The 15,763-nt window shown below is 40.5% G+C and overlaps 1 protein-coding gene across 1 annotated transcript in view; it reads left to right on the forward strand.

Moving 5' to 3' along the window:
* Positions 1 to 346: 346 nt before the first annotated feature.
* LOC110522685 (anoctamin-1-like) overlaps positions 347 to 15,763 on the forward strand; it is a 335,378-nt gene continuing 319,961 nt past the window's right edge. Inside the window, exon 1 of the mRNA XM_090230797.1 lies at positions 347 to 572. Coding sequence (XP_090086923.1) covers positions 548 to 572 — 25 coding nt within the window. The 5' untranslated portion in view covers positions 347 to 547. The remainder of the gene's footprint in view (positions 573 to 15,763) is intronic.

Here is a 15,763-nt window from a genome sequence, read left to right on the forward strand (position 1 = left end):
TGTGTAGGGGGTAGGGGGTAGTGTGTAGTGGTAGTATAAGTATGTAGGGTGTGGTTTGTAGGGTCGTGTGTAGGGGTGGTGTGTAGTGGTAGTATAAGTATGTAGGGGGTGGTGTGTAGTACTGTGTAGGGTAGTGTGTAGGGGGTAGTGTGCAGTGGTAGTATAAGTATGTAGGGGGTGGTGTGTAGGGTAGGGAGTAGTGTGTAGGGGGTAGGGGGTAGTGTGTAGTGGTAGTATAAGTATGTAGGGTGTGGTTTGTAGGGTCGTGTGTAGGGGTGGTGTGTAGTGGTAGTATAAGTATGTAGGGGGTGGTGTGTAGTAGTGTGTAGGGTAGAGTGTAAGGGGTAGTGTGTAGGGGAAGTATAATTGTGTAGGGTGTAGTGTGTTGGGGGTAGTGTGTAGGTGTTGTCTGTGTGTCCAGTCTACTCCTAATCCCCCCAGGGGAATTAGCCTCCAGACCGCGCCTCGTTAAGCCATCTGACGGGAGCGAGCAGTTTGTCCTCCATCTCATTTTGCCTCACGCTTCTCTCTCTGCGTCACCATCGCAATGAACAGGTCCTCCTTGCGCTCTGGTGAGTACTCCTTGTGCCTTTCTCTTCTCCTCTTTCGCTCCCTCTCTCCTCTCCTTTTTTCACTTTAGATAAAGAAAGGAATGGAGACTGTCAGTTTGGGTGTGTTCTGGCTGTAGTTGTTTAAATCCTTCGGGGCTGGGTGAGGGTTAGTGTTAGTGACAGGACGGGGAAGGGAAGGAGAGGGCAAGGAAGAGAGAGAGGGAGGTGAGACTTGGTGAGAGAGGCCAGGTGCAGCAGGGTGCTGATCCAGCCATCTGCCTGCATACAGACACAGACCTGTTACCGTGGTGACCAAGACACCTGTTATGGTGGTGTTAAATTAAAGCTGTATTACTAGATATATGTCTGGAAACATCCAGACCCTACAGGGACACAGGGTTAACTACAGAACTACAGCATACTAACTACACCTTACAGTACTATACTGGTACTATATTAATAAATATATGTCTGGAAACATCCAGACCACTCAGGAACACAGGGTTAACTACAGAACTACAGCATACTAACTACACCTTACAGTAAGTACTATACTGGTACTATATTAATAAATATAAGTCTAGAAGCATCCTAGACCCTACAGTGACAGGGTTAGCTACAGGACTATAGCATACTAACTACACCTTACAGTACTATACTGGTACTATATTATTATTATTATTATGTATTTATTTAACCTTTTTTTAACCAGGTAGGCTAGTTGAGAACAAGTTCTCATTTACATCTGCGACCTAGCCAAGATAAAGCAAAGCAGTGCGACAGAAACAACACAGAGTTACACATGGAATAATCAACCGTACAGTCAATAACACAATATAATAAAAGAAAGTCTATATACAGTGTGTGCAAATGGCATGAGGTGGTAAGGCAATGAATAGGCCATAGTAGCAAAGTTATTACAATTTAGCAGATTAACACTGGAGGAAGTGATAGATGAGCAGATGATGATGAGCAGATGATGGTGTGTAAGTAGTGATACTGGTGTGCAAAAGAGCAGCAAAGTAAATAAAAACAATATGGGGATGAGGTATGGGGATGAGGAGGTAGGGTGGGTGGGCTATTTACAGATGGACTATGTACAGCTGCAGCGATCGGTTAGCTGCCCTTTTTTTGAAAAGGGCATGCTTATTTAAGATGGTGAGGAAATTACTTTTAAAGAACTACCAGGCATCCTCGACTGATGAGATGAGGTCAATATCCTTCCAGGATACCGGGACCAGGTCGATTATAAAGGCCTTCTCGCAGATGTGTTTTTGGGAGCGTTTGACAGGGTGGTCGTTTGACCGCGGACCCATAGCAGATGCAGGCAATGAGGCAGTGATCGCTGAGATCCTGATTGAAAACAGCATTGGTGTATTTGGTGGGCAAGTTGGTCAGGATAATATCTATGAGGGTGCCCATGTTTACGGATTTAGGGTTGTACCTTGGTGGTTTCCTTGATATTTTGTCTGAGATTGAGGGCCTCTAGCTTAGATTGTAGGACTGCTGGGGTGTTAAGCATATTCCAGTTTAGGTCACCTAACAGAACGAACTCTGAAGATAGATGTGGGGCAATCAATTCACATATGGTGTCCAGGGCACAGTTGGGAGCTGAGGGGGGTCTATAACAGGCGGCAACAGTGAGAGACTTATTTCTGGAGAGATTAATTGTTAAAATTAGAAGCTCAAACTATTTGGTTATAGACCTGGAAAGTATGACAGAACTTTGCAGGCTATCTCTGCAGTAGATTGCAACTCCTCCCCCTTTGGCAGTTCTATCTTGACGAAAAATGTTGGGTATGTATTGGGTATGGAAATCTCAGAATTTTTGGTGGCCTTCCTAAGCCAGGATTCAGACACGGCAAGGACATCAGGGTTGGCGGAGTGTTCTAAAGCAGTGAGTAAAACAAACTTAGGGAGGAGGCTTCTGATGTTAACATGCATGAAACCAAGGCTTTTTCGATTAAAGAAGTCAACGAATGAGATTGCCTGGGGACACGCAGGGCCTGGGTTTACCTCCACATCACTCGAAGAACAGAGGAGGAGTAGGATGAGGGTACGGCTAAAGGCTAGCAAAACTGGTCATCTAGTTCGTTGGGGACAGAGAATAAAAGGAGCAGATTTCTGGGCATGGTAGAATAGATTCAGGGCATAATGTGCAGACAGGGGTATGGTAGGGTGTGGGTACAGTGGAGGTAAACCCAGGTACTGGGTGACAATAAGAGAGGTTGCATCTCTGGACACGCTGGTTATACTGGGTGAGGTCACTGCATGTGTGGGAATTGGGACAAAGGAGGTATCTGAGGCATGTACAGTGGGACTAGGGGCTCTGCAGTAAACTAAAACAATAATAACTATCCTAAACAACAGTATACAAGGCATATTGACATTTAAGAGAGACATAAAGCGAGGCATAAAGCAATCACATGTGTTGATTGGGAGAGCTAGCTAAGTCAACAACGGGTAAGAGAACAACAGCAAATCAGCTAAAGTCAACAACAACAGGTAAAATGGCGATGAATGGACAGAGAGTGTCGGTGAACTACACTTAGGGCCTGAGTTTGAGGCTGGGGCCGACAGATAAACAAAGAAACAAAGTGAAGTACCGTGATAAATTAACAGTCCAGCAGGCATCAGGGGCAGCAATAGAAGGAACAGGGAAGCCGCTAGGTAGGCGTTGCTACACTAGCACGCGGGAGACACAGCGTTTAAAGTTAGCAGGCCGGGTAGGTAGAAGCTTCTGCTCCAACATCCGGCAAAGGCCGGTTGAAGGCACAGCTGATGGAATTACGTCTGCGGACCAGTCGTGGTGGTACGGCGGGGCGCCGTATAGACGAAGGGACCGGGCCAGATGGGGAAAGAGGTATTGTAGTTGTGGTAATTTCATTTGCTAGCCGGGAGATGCGCCTGGCTCAGGGCTAGCTTCGGGGCTGGGTCACTCAGTGGCAGCTAGCTAGCTGTGATGATCAATGGTCCAGGGTTTACGGCAGGAATCTGGTGTCGTAGTGGAGAAAAACAGTCCGAGGCTGGCACGTATTATCCAGGCAAAATAAATGGCTGGGGTCTGTGCAGAGGGTAAAGGCCGCTAGCAGTGGCTAACAATGACTAAATAGCTAGTAACTTAGCTAATTAGCTGGCTACCTTCTGATGAAAGTTTTGGCTATAGGGTCTAAATTGTTTTGGGGGCCGTGTCACATTGAGTGAGGCGGGTTACCGGAAGGTATATTTAATTTAAAAATGGAAAAGGATATTGAAAAATAAAATGGAATATATTCAAAATAGACGAAAAATACAAAAAGTAAACGAGAGGACAACAATCCACGTCTGCACTGCTACGCCATCTTGGATCAGAACATTAATAAATATATGTCTGGAAACATCCAGACCCTACAGAAACACAGGGTTAGCTACAGAACTACAGCATACTAACTACACCTTACAGTACTATACTGGTACTATATTAATAAATATATGTCCGGAAACATCCTAGACCCTACAGGGACACAGGGTTAGCTACAGAACTACAGCATACTAAATACACCTTACAGTACTATACTGGTACTATATTCATAAATATATGTGAAATCCACAGGTTGCTCCCTGCATTATACTTAACACAACATTGCTATTCACATTAACAGAAATCCTATGCAGCCTTTTTTAAATTGTTTTTATTTTTTACAAATTTGAACACTGGAACGTGAGTTGTAATCTACTCCTCCATTAGGATGATAGATGTAATCTACTCCTCCATTAGGATGACAGATGTAATCTACTCCTCCATTAGGATGACAGATGTAATCTCCACCTCCATTAGGATGATAGATGTAATCTACTCCTCCATTAGGATGACAGATGTAATCTACTCCTCCATTAGGATGATAGATGTAATCTACTCCTCCATTAGGATGATAGATGTAATCTACTCCTCCATTAGGATGATAGATGTAATCTACTCCTCCATTAGGATGATAGATGTAATCTCCACCTCCATTAGGATGATAGATGTAATCTACTCCTCCATTAGGATGATAGATGTAATCTACTCCTCCATTAGGATGATAGATGTAATCTACTCCTCCATTAGGATGATAGATGTAATCTACTCCTCCATTAGGATGATAGATGTAATCTACTCCTCCATTAGGATGATATATGATAGATGTAATCTACTCCTCCATTAGGATGATAGATGTAATCTACTCCTCCATTAGGATGATAGATGTAATCTACTCCTCCATTAGGATGATAGATGTAATCTACTCCTCCATTAGGATGACAGATGTAATCTACTCCTCCATTAGGATGATAGATGTAATCTACTCCTCCATTAGGATGATATATGATAGATGTAATCTACTCCTCCATTAGGATGATAGATGTAATCTACTCCTCCATTAGGATGATATATGATAGATGTAATCTACTCCTCCATTAGGATGATAGATGTAATCTACTCCTCCATTAGGATGATAGATGTAATCTACTCCTCCATTAGGATGATAGATGTAATCTACTCCTCCATTATGATGATGGATGTAATCTACTCCTCCATTAGGATGATAGATGTAATCTCCACCTCCATTAGGATGATAGATGTAATCTACTCCTCCATTAGGATGATAGATGTAATCTCCACCTCCATTAGGATGATAGATGTAATCTACTCCTCCATTAGGATGACAGATGTAATCTCCACCTCCATTAGGATGATAGATGTAATCTACTCCTCCATTAGGATGACAGATGTAATCTCCACCTCCATTAGGATGATAGATGTAATCTACTCCTCCATTAGGATGACAGATGTAATCTCCACCTCCATTAGGATGATAGATGTAATCTACTCCTCCATTAGGATGACAGATGTAATCTCCACCTCCATTAGGATGATAGATGTAATCTACTCCTCCATTAGGATGACAGATGTAATCTCCACCTCCATTAGGATGATAGATGTAATCTACTCCTCCATTAGGATGATAGATGTAATCTACTCCTCCATTAGGATGATAGATGTAATCTCCACCTCCATTAGGATGATAGATGTAATCTACTCCTCCATTAGGATGATAGATGTAATCTACTCCTCCATTAGGATGATAGATGTAATCTACTCCTCCATTAGGATGACAGATGAAATATACTCCTCCATTAGGATGACAGATGTAATCTCCACCTCCATTAGGATGATAGATGTAATCTACCCTTCCATTAGGATGATAGATGTAATCTACACTTCCATTAGGATGATAGGAGTACCTACTCCTCCATTAGGATGATAGAAATCCTCATTATTTAGTGTAATGATGTTTCATTTGAGTGTAATTATTTATATGTATCCTACACTAACCCTAACAGGAGTGGAATGGATGTGGCTTGGCAATGTTAGCAAGAGCAGCTGCTCACCGAATTCACAGCTCCAACGCAGGCCACAAAACATCCGCTATGCAGGTGTCTGCTGTCGCCGGTTGATGCTTGTTCTGATTGAATCTATGCCTTAGTGTCTCTCAGGTGTTGATGTAGAATATTGTACAGTCCTGGACTCATGGCTGGTGTCACAGATTACAGTATCTTTAGGGAAACTACCCACTCTGTGTGTGAGTTAATGATATTGACTATGAGCAGGGTTCCGTGTCTGTTAATAGCAGCAGGGTGTGTGTGAGTTAATATTATTGACTATGAGCAGGGTTCCGTGTCTGTTAATAGTAGCAGGGTGTGTGTGAGTTAATATTATTGACTATGAGCAGGGTTCCGTGTCTGTTAATAGCAGCAGGGTGTGTGTGAGTTAATCTTCTCTATTCCAGGAGAATGCTGCTGCTCTCTTCCCCTCTAATACTGGGATACAACCTCTGCTCTGCTGTGTGATGACATGTGTGGGTGTGTATGCATGCGTGTAATTGTGTGTGGGTGTGTTTGCATGTGGTGATAAAGAGTTAAAACTCCTGCTGTGACAATTAGTTAACTTCCCCTAAGGCAGAGGGTAAAGACGCTTATAGGTTATCACACACAAACACAAACACGCACACACACTATTGAGCCCCCACCCCACACACACAAACCACAACAACTCTAATCACATTTGCCAATTTGTTGTTTGTTGACCCATCTCTACTATTTGTTGTTTGTTGACCCATCTCTACTATTTGTTGACCCATCTCTACTATTTGTTGTTTGTTGACCCATCTCTACTATTTGTTGACCCATCTCTACTATTTGTTGTTTGTTGACCCATCTCTACTGTTTGTTGTTTGTTGACCCATCTCTACTGTTTGTTGTTTGTTGACCCATCTCTACTATTTGTTGACCCATCTCTACTATTTGTTGACCCATGTCTACTGTTTGTTGACCCATCTCTACTATTTGTTGTTTGTTGACCCATATCTACTATGTTGACCCATCTCTACTATTTCTTGACCCATCTCTACTATTTGTTGTTTGTTGACCCATCTCTACTATTTGTTGTTTGTTGACCCATCTCTACTGTTTGTTGTTTGTTGACCCATCTCTACTGTTTGTTGTTTGTTGACCCATCTCTACTATGTTGTTTGTTGACCCATCTCTACTGTTTGTTGACCCATCTCTACTATTTGTTGACCCATCTCTACTATTTGTTGTTTGTTGACCCATCTCTACTATGTTGACCCATCTCTACTATTTGTTGACCCATCTCTACTATTTGTTGTTTGTTGACCCATCTCTACTATTTGTTGTTTGTTGACCCATCTCTACTGTTTGTTGTTTGTTGACCCATCTCTACTATTTGTTGTTTGTTGACCCATGTCTACTATTTGTTGTTTGTTGACCCATCTCTACTATTTGTTGTTTGTTGACCCATCTCTACTATTTGTTGTTTGTTGACCCATCTCTACTATTTTTTGTTTGTTGACCCATCTCTACTATTTGTTGTTTGTTGACCCATCTCTACTATTTGTTGTTTGTTGACCCATCTCTACTATTTGTTGACCCATCTCTACTATTTGTTGTTTGTTGACCCATCTCTACTATTTGTTGACCCATCTCTACTATTTGTTGTTTGTTGACCCATCTCTACTGTTTGTTGTTTGTTGACCCATCTCTACAGTTTGTTGTTTGTTGACCCATCTCTACTATTTGTTGACCCATCTCTACTATTTGTTGACCCATGTCTACTGTTTGTTGACCCATCTCTACTATTTGTTGTTTGTTGACCCATATCTACTATGTTGACCCATCTCTACTATTTGTTGACCCATCTCTACTATTTGTTGTTTGTTGACCCATCTCTACTATTTGTTGTTTGTTGACCCATCTCTACTGTTTGTTGTTTGTTGACCCATCTCTACTGTTTGTTGTTTGTTGACCCATCTCTACTATGTTGTTTGTTGACCCATCTCTACTGTTTGTTGACCCATCTCTACTATTTGTTGACCCATCTCTACTATTTGTTGTTTGTTGACCCATCTCTACTATGTTGACCCATCTCTACTATTTGTTGACCCATCTCTACTATTTGTTGTTTGTTGACCCATCTCTACTATTTGTTGTTTGTTGACCCATCTCTACTGTTTGTTGTTTGTTGACCCATCTCTACTATTTGTTGTTTGTTGACCCATCTCTACTATTTGTTGTTTGTTGACCCATCTCTACTGTTTGTTGTTTGTTGACCCATCTCTACTATTTGTTGACCCATGTCTACTGTTTGTTGACCCATCTCTACTATTTGTTGTTTGTTGACCCACATCTACTATGTTGACCCATCTCTACTATTTGCTGACCCATCTCTACTATTTGTTGTTTGTTGACCCATCTATACTATTTGTTGTTTGTTGACCCATCTCTACTATTTGTTGTTTGTTGACCCATCTCTACTATTTGTTGTTTGTTGACCCATCTCTACCGTTTGTTGTTTGTTGACCCATCTCTACTATTTGTTGTTTGTTGACCCATCTCTACTATTTGTTGTTTGTTGACCCATCTCTACTATTTGTTGTTTGTTGACCCATCTCTACTATTTGTTGTTTGTTGACCCATCTCTACTATTTTTTGTTTGTTGACCCATCTCTACTATTTGTTGTTTGTTGACCCATCTCTACTATTTGTTGTTTGTTGACCCATCTCTACTATTTGTTGTTTGTTGACCCATCTCTACTATTTGTTGACCCATCTCTACTATTTGTTGTTTGTTGACCCATCTCTACTGTTTGTTGTTTGTTGACCCATCTCTACTGTTTGTTGTTTGTTGACCCATCTCTACTATTTGTTGACCCATCTCTACTATTTGTTGACCCATGTCTACTGTTTGTTGACCCATCTCTACTATTTGTTGTTTGTTGACCCATATCTACTATGTTGACCCATCTCTACTATTTGTTGACCCATCTCTACTATTTGTTGTTTGTTGACCCATCTCTACTATTTGTTGTTTGTTGACCCATCTCTACTGTTTGTTGTTTGTTGACCCATCTCTACTGTTTGTTGTTTGTTGACCCATCTCTACTATGTTGTTTGTTGACCCATCTCTACTGTTTGTTGACCCATCTCTACTATTTGTTGACCCATCTCTACTATTTGTTGTTTGTTGACCCATCTCTACTATGTTGACCCATCTCTACTATTTGTTGACCCATCTCTACTATTTGTTGTTTGTTGACCCATCTCTACTATTTGTTGTTTGTTGACCCATCTCTACTATTTGTTGACCCATCTCTACTATTTGTTGTTTGTTGACCCATGTCTACTGTTTGTTGACCCATCTCTACTATTTGTTGTTTGTTGACCCACATCTACTATGTTGACCCATCTCTACTATTTGCTGACCCATCTCTACTATTTGTTGTTTGTTGACCCATCTATACTATTTGTTGTTTGTTGACCCATCTCTACTATTTGTTGTTTGTTGACCCATCTCTACTATTTGTTGTTTGTTGACCCATCTCTACTGTTTGTTGTTTGTTGACCCATCTCTACTATTTGTTGTTTGTTGACCCATCTCTACTATTTGTTGTTTGTTGACCCATCTCTACTATTTGTTGTTTGTTGACCCATCTCTACTATTTGTTGTTTGTTGACCCATCTCTACTATTTGTTGTTTGTTGACCCATCTCTACTGTTTGTTGTTTGTTGACCCATCTCTACTATTTGTTGACCCATGTCTACTGTTTGTTGACCCATCTCTACTATTTGTTGTTTGTTGACCCATATCTACTATGTTGACCCATCTCTACTATTTGCTGACCCATCTCTACTATTTGTTGTTTGTTGACCCATCTCTACTATTTGTTGTTTGTTGACCCATCTCTACTATTTGTTGTTTGTTGACCCATCTCTACTATTTGTTGTTTGTTGACCCATCTCTACTGTTTGTTGTTTGTTGACCCATCTCTACTGTTTGTTGTTTGTTGACCCATCTCTACTGTTTGTTGACCCATCTCTACTATTTGTTGACCCATCTCTACTATTTGTTGTTTGTTGACCCATGTCTACTATGTTGACCCATCTCTACTATTTGTTGACCCATCTCTACTATTTGTTGTTTGTTGACCCATCTCTACTATTTGTTGTTTGTTGACCCATCTCTACTGTTTGTTGTTTGTTGACCCATCTCTACTATTTGTTGTTTGTTGACCCATCTCTACTATTTGTTGTTTGTTGACCCATCTCTACTATTTGTTGTTTGTTGACCCATCTCTACTATTTGTTGTTTGTTGACCCATCTCTACTATTTGTTGTTTGTTGACCCATCTCTACTATTTGTTGTTTGTTGACCCATCTCTACTGTTTGTTGTTTGTTGACCCATCTCTACTGTTTGTTGTTTGTTGACCGATCTCTACTATTTGTTGACCCATGTCCACTATTTGTTGTTTGTTGACCCATCTCTACTATTTGTTGTTTGTTGACCCATATCTACTATGTTGACCCATCTCTACTATTTGTTGACCCATCTGTACTATTTGTTGTTTGTTGACCCATCTCTACTATTTGTTGTTTGTTGACCCATCTCTATTGTTTGTTGTTTGTTGACCCATCTCTACTATTTGTTGTTTGTTGACCCATCTCTACTATTTGTTGTTTGTTGACCCATATCTACTATGTTGACCCATCACTACTATTTGTTGACCCATCTCTACTATTTGTTGTTTGTTGACCCATCTCTACTATTTGTTGTTTGTTGACCCATCTCTACTGTTTGCTGTTTGTTGACCCATCTCTACTATTTGTTGTTTGTTGACCCATCTCTACTATTTGTTGTTTGTTGACCCATCTCTACTGTTTGTTGTTTGTTGACCCATCTCTACTATTTGTTGACCCATGTCTACTGTTTGTTGACCCATCTCTACTATTTGTTGTTTGTTGACCCACATCTACTATGTTGACCCATCTCTACTATTTGCTGACCCATCTCTACTATTTGTTGTTTGTTGACCCATCTATACTATTTGTTGTTTGTTGACCCATCTCTACTATTTGTTGTTTGTTGACCCATCTCTACTATTTGTTGTTTGTTGACCCATCTCTACTGTTTGTTGTTTGTTGACCCATCTCTACTATTTGTTGTTTGTTGACCCATCTCTACTATTTGTTGTTTGTTGACCCATCTCTACTATTTGTTGTTTGTTGACCCATCTCTACTATTTGTTGTTTGTTGACCCATCTCTACTATTTTTTGTTTGTTGACCCATCTCTACTATTTGTTGTTTGTTGACCCATCTCTACTATTTGTTGTTTGTTGACCCATCTCTACTATTTGTTGACCCATCTCTACTATTTGTTGTTTGTTGACCCATCTCTACTATTTGTTGACCCATCTCTACTATTTGTTGTTTGTTGACCCATCTCTACTGTTTGTTGTTTGTTGACCCATCTCTACTGTTTGTTGTTTGTTGACCCATCTCTACTATTTGTTGATCCATCTCTACTATTTGTTGACCCATGTCTACTGTTTGTTGACCCATCTCTACTATTTGTTGTTTGTTGACCCATATCTACTATGTTGACCCATCTCTACTATTTGTTGACCCATCTCTACTATTTGTTGTTTGTTGACCCATCTCTACTATTTGTTGTTTGTTGACCCATCTCTACTGTTTGTTGTTTGTTGACCCATCTCTACTGTTTGTTGTTTGTTGACCCATCTCTACTATGTTGTTTGTTGACCCATCTCTACTGTTTGTTGACCCATCTCTACTATTTGTTGACCCATCTCTACTATTTGTTGTTTGTTGACCCATCTCTACTATTTGTTGTTTGTTGACCCATCTCTACTGTTTGTTGTTTGTTGACCCATCTCTACTATTTGTTGTTTGTTGACCCATCTCTACTATTTGTTGTTTGTTGACCCATCTCTACTGTTTGTTGTTTGTTGACCCATCTCTACTATTTGTTGACCCATGTCTACTGTTTGTTGACCCATCTCTACTATTTGTTGTTTGTTGACCCATATCTACTATGTTGACCCATCTCTACTATTTGCTGACCCATCTCTACTATTTGTTGTTTGTTGACCCATCTATACTATTTGTTGTTTGTTGACCCATCTCTACTATTTGTTGTTTGTTGACCCATCTCTACTATTTGTTGTTTGTTGACCCATCTCTACTGTTTGTTGTTTGTTGACCCATCTCTACTGTTTGTTGTTTGTTGACCCATCTCTACTGTTTGTTGACCCATCTCTACTATTTGTTGACCCATCTCTACTATTTGTTGTTTGTTGACCCATGTCTACTATGTTGACCCATCTCTACTATTTGTTGACCCATCTCTACTATTTGTTGTTTGTTGACCCATCTCTACTATTTGTTGTTTGTTGACCCATCTCTACTGTTTGTTGTTTGTTGACCCATCTCTACTATTTGTTGTTTGTTGACCCATCTCTACTATTTGTTGTTTGTTGACCCATCTCTACTATTTGTTGTTTGTTGACCCATCTCTACTATTTGTTGTTTGTTGACCCATCTCTACTATTTGTTGTTTGTTGACCCATCTCTACTGTTTGTTGTTTGTTGACCCATCTCTACTATTTGTTGACCCATGTCTACTGTTTGTTGACCCATCTCTACTATTTGTTGTTTGTTGACCCATATCTACTATGTTGACCCATCTCTACTATTTGCTGACCCATCTCTATTATTTGTTGTTTGTTGACCCATCTCTACTATTTGTTGTTTGTTGACCCATCTCTACTATTTGTTGTTTGTTGACCCATCTCTACTATTTGTTGTTTGTTGACCCATCTCTACTGTTTGTTGTTTGTTGACCCATCTCTACTGTTTGTTGTTTGTTGACCCATCTCTACTGTTTGTTGACCCATCTCTACTATTTGTTGACCCATCTCTACTATTTGTTGTTTGTTGACCCATGTCTACTATGTTGACCCATCTCTACTATTTGTTGACCCATCTCTACTATTTGTTGTTTGTTGACCCATCTCTACTATTTGTTGTTTGTTGACCCATCTCTACTGTTTGTTGTTTGTTGACCCATCTCTACTATTTGTTGTTTGTTGACCCATCTCTACTATTTGTTGTTTGTTGACCCATCTCTACTATTTGTTGTTTGTTGACCCATCTCTACTATTTGTTGTTTGTTGACCCATCTCTACTATTTGTTGTTTGTTGACCCATCTCTACTGTTTGTTGTTTGTTGACCCATCTCTACTGTTTGTTGTTTGTTGACCGATCTCTACTATTTGTTGACCCATGTCCACTATTTGTTGTTTGTTGACCCATCTCTACTATTTGTTGTTTGTTGACCCATATCTACTATGTTGACCCATCTCTACTATTTGTTGACCCATCTGTACTATTTGTTGTTTGTTGACCCATCTCTACTATTTGTTGTTTGTTGACCCATCTCTATTGTTTGTTGTTTGTTGACCCATCTCTACTATTTGTTGTTTGTTGACCCATCTCTACTATTTGTTGTTTGTTGACCCATCTCTACTATTTGTTGTTTGTTGACCCATCTCTACTATTTGTTGACCCATCTCTACTATTTGTTGACACATCTCTACTATTTGTTGTTTGTTGACCCATCTCTACTATTTGTTGACCCATCTCTACTATTTGTTGTTTGTTGACCCATCTCTACTATTTGTTGTTTGTTGACCCATCTCTACTATGTTGTTTGTTGACCCATCTCTACTATTTGTTGACTCATCTCTACTATTTGTTGACCCATCTCTACTATTTGTTGTTTGTTGACCCATCTCTACTATTTGTTGTTTGTTGACCCATATCTACTATTTGTTGTTTGTTGACCCATTTCTACTATTTGTTGTTTGTTGACCCATCTCTACTATTTGTTGTTTGTTGACCCATATCTACTATTTGTTGTTTGTTGACCCATGTCTACTATTTGCCTATTTGCTATTTGTTTTACCCATTACCCAGCCAACCTTCCTGTTGGAGGTGAGAGATAGAACTGGTTTCCTTTTGGGTGGTTAGAGATAGAGCTGGATTACTTATCGGTGGATAGAATTAGAGCTGGTTGGTGTCTTGTTGGTGGATAGATTTAGAGCTGGCTGGTCTCTTGTTGGGTGGATAGAGTTAGAGCTGGTTTCCTACTGGGTGGATAGAGTTATAGCTGGTTCCTATTGGGTGGATAGAGTTATAGCTGGTTCCCTATTGGGTGGATAGAGTTATAACTGGTTTTCTGTTGGGTAGATAGAGCTAGAGGTGGCTGGTTTACTGTTGGTGGACAGGGTTAGAGCTGGTTGGTTTCTTGTTGGGTGGATAGAGTTATAGCTGGTTTCCTATTGGGTGGATAGAGTTATAGCTGGTTTCCTATTGGGTGGATAGAGTTATAGCTGGTTTCCTATTGGGTGGAAAGAGTTATAGCTGGTTTTCTGTTGGGTGTATAGAGTGAGAGCTGGCTGGTTTACTGTTGGGTGGATAGAATTAGAGCTGGTTGGTTTCTTGTTGGGTGGATAGAGTTAGAGCTGGTTGGTTTCTTGTTGGTGGATAGAGTTAGAGCTGGTTTCCTATTGGGTGGATAGAGTTATAGCTGGTTTCCTATTGGGTGGATCGAGTGAGAGCTGGCTGGTTTACTGTTGGGTGGATAGAGTTAGAGCTGGCTGGTTTACTTTTGGGTGGATAAAGTTAGAGCTGGGTTAGGGCTTTCTTGTTGTTTGATAAAGTTGGAGCTGGTTTCCTGTTGGGTGGAAAGAGTTACAGCTGGTTTCCTGTTGGAAGGAGAGAGTTGGAGCTGCTTTCCAGTTGGGTGTTTGATTTAGACCTTGTTTCCTGTTGGGTGGTTGATTTAGAACTGTTTACTTGTTGGGTGGATAGAGGTAGAGCTGGTTTCCTGTTGAGTGGATATTTAGACCTGCTCTACTTTTTTTATTTTCTGGTGGATAGAAATAGATATGGTTTCCTCATGGGTGGTTAGCGTTTGGTGGATACAGTTAGAGCGGGCTGGTGTACTGTTGGATGGATAGCATTAGACCTGGCTTCCTGTTGGATGGTTAGAGTTAAAACTGGCTTCCTGTTGGGTGGTTAGACTTGGAGCTCCTTTATTGTTGGGTGGATAGAGGTTAAGCTGGTTTCTTGTTTTATGGATAGAGTTACAGCTGGTTTCATGCTGTGTGGACAGAGTTGGTGCTGCTTTCCTGTTTGTTGGTTAGATTTGGAACTGGTTTCATATTTCTTTAATATATTTAGAGCTGGTTTCCTGTTGGTTGTACAGAGATAGAGCTGGCTGGTTTCTTGTTGGGTGTATAGAGATAGAGCTGGCTGGTTTCCTGTTGGGTGTATTGAGATAGAGCTGTCTGGTTTCCTGTTGGGTGTATAGAGACAGAGCTGGCTTGTTTCTTGTTGGGTGAATATAGTTCCAGCTGGCTTCCTGATGGATGGACAGAGTTTGAGTTTCCTTTTTGGTAGTTAGATTTAGAACTGGTTTGCTGTTGGGTGGCTAGAATTACAGCTAGTTTCCTGTTGGTTGGATAGAGTGAGAGCTGGTTTCCTGTTGGGTTGTTAGAGAAAGAGCTGGGTTGTTTCCTGTTGTGAGGATAAAGTTCAAGCCTGCTGGAGTCCTGTTAGGTGGATAGATTTAGAGCTGTCTTCCTGTTGGAAGGAGAGAGTTGGAGCAGCTTTCTTGTTTGGTGGACAGAGTTAGTGCTGGCTGGTTTCTTGTTGGCGGATAGAATTAGAGCTGGCTGGTTTCTTGTTGGTGGATAGAGTTAGAGCTGGCTGGTTTCTTGTTGGTGGATAGAGTTAGAGCTCGCTGGTTTCTT

Source organism: Oncorhynchus mykiss, chromosome 4 (assembly GCF_057628025.1).
Source record: "Oncorhynchus mykiss isolate SJ-2025 chromosome 4, ASM5762802v1, whole genome shotgun sequence".
In the NCBI taxonomy this organism is placed as follows: domain Eukaryota; kingdom Metazoa; phylum Chordata; class Actinopteri; order Salmoniformes; family Salmonidae; genus Oncorhynchus; species Oncorhynchus mykiss.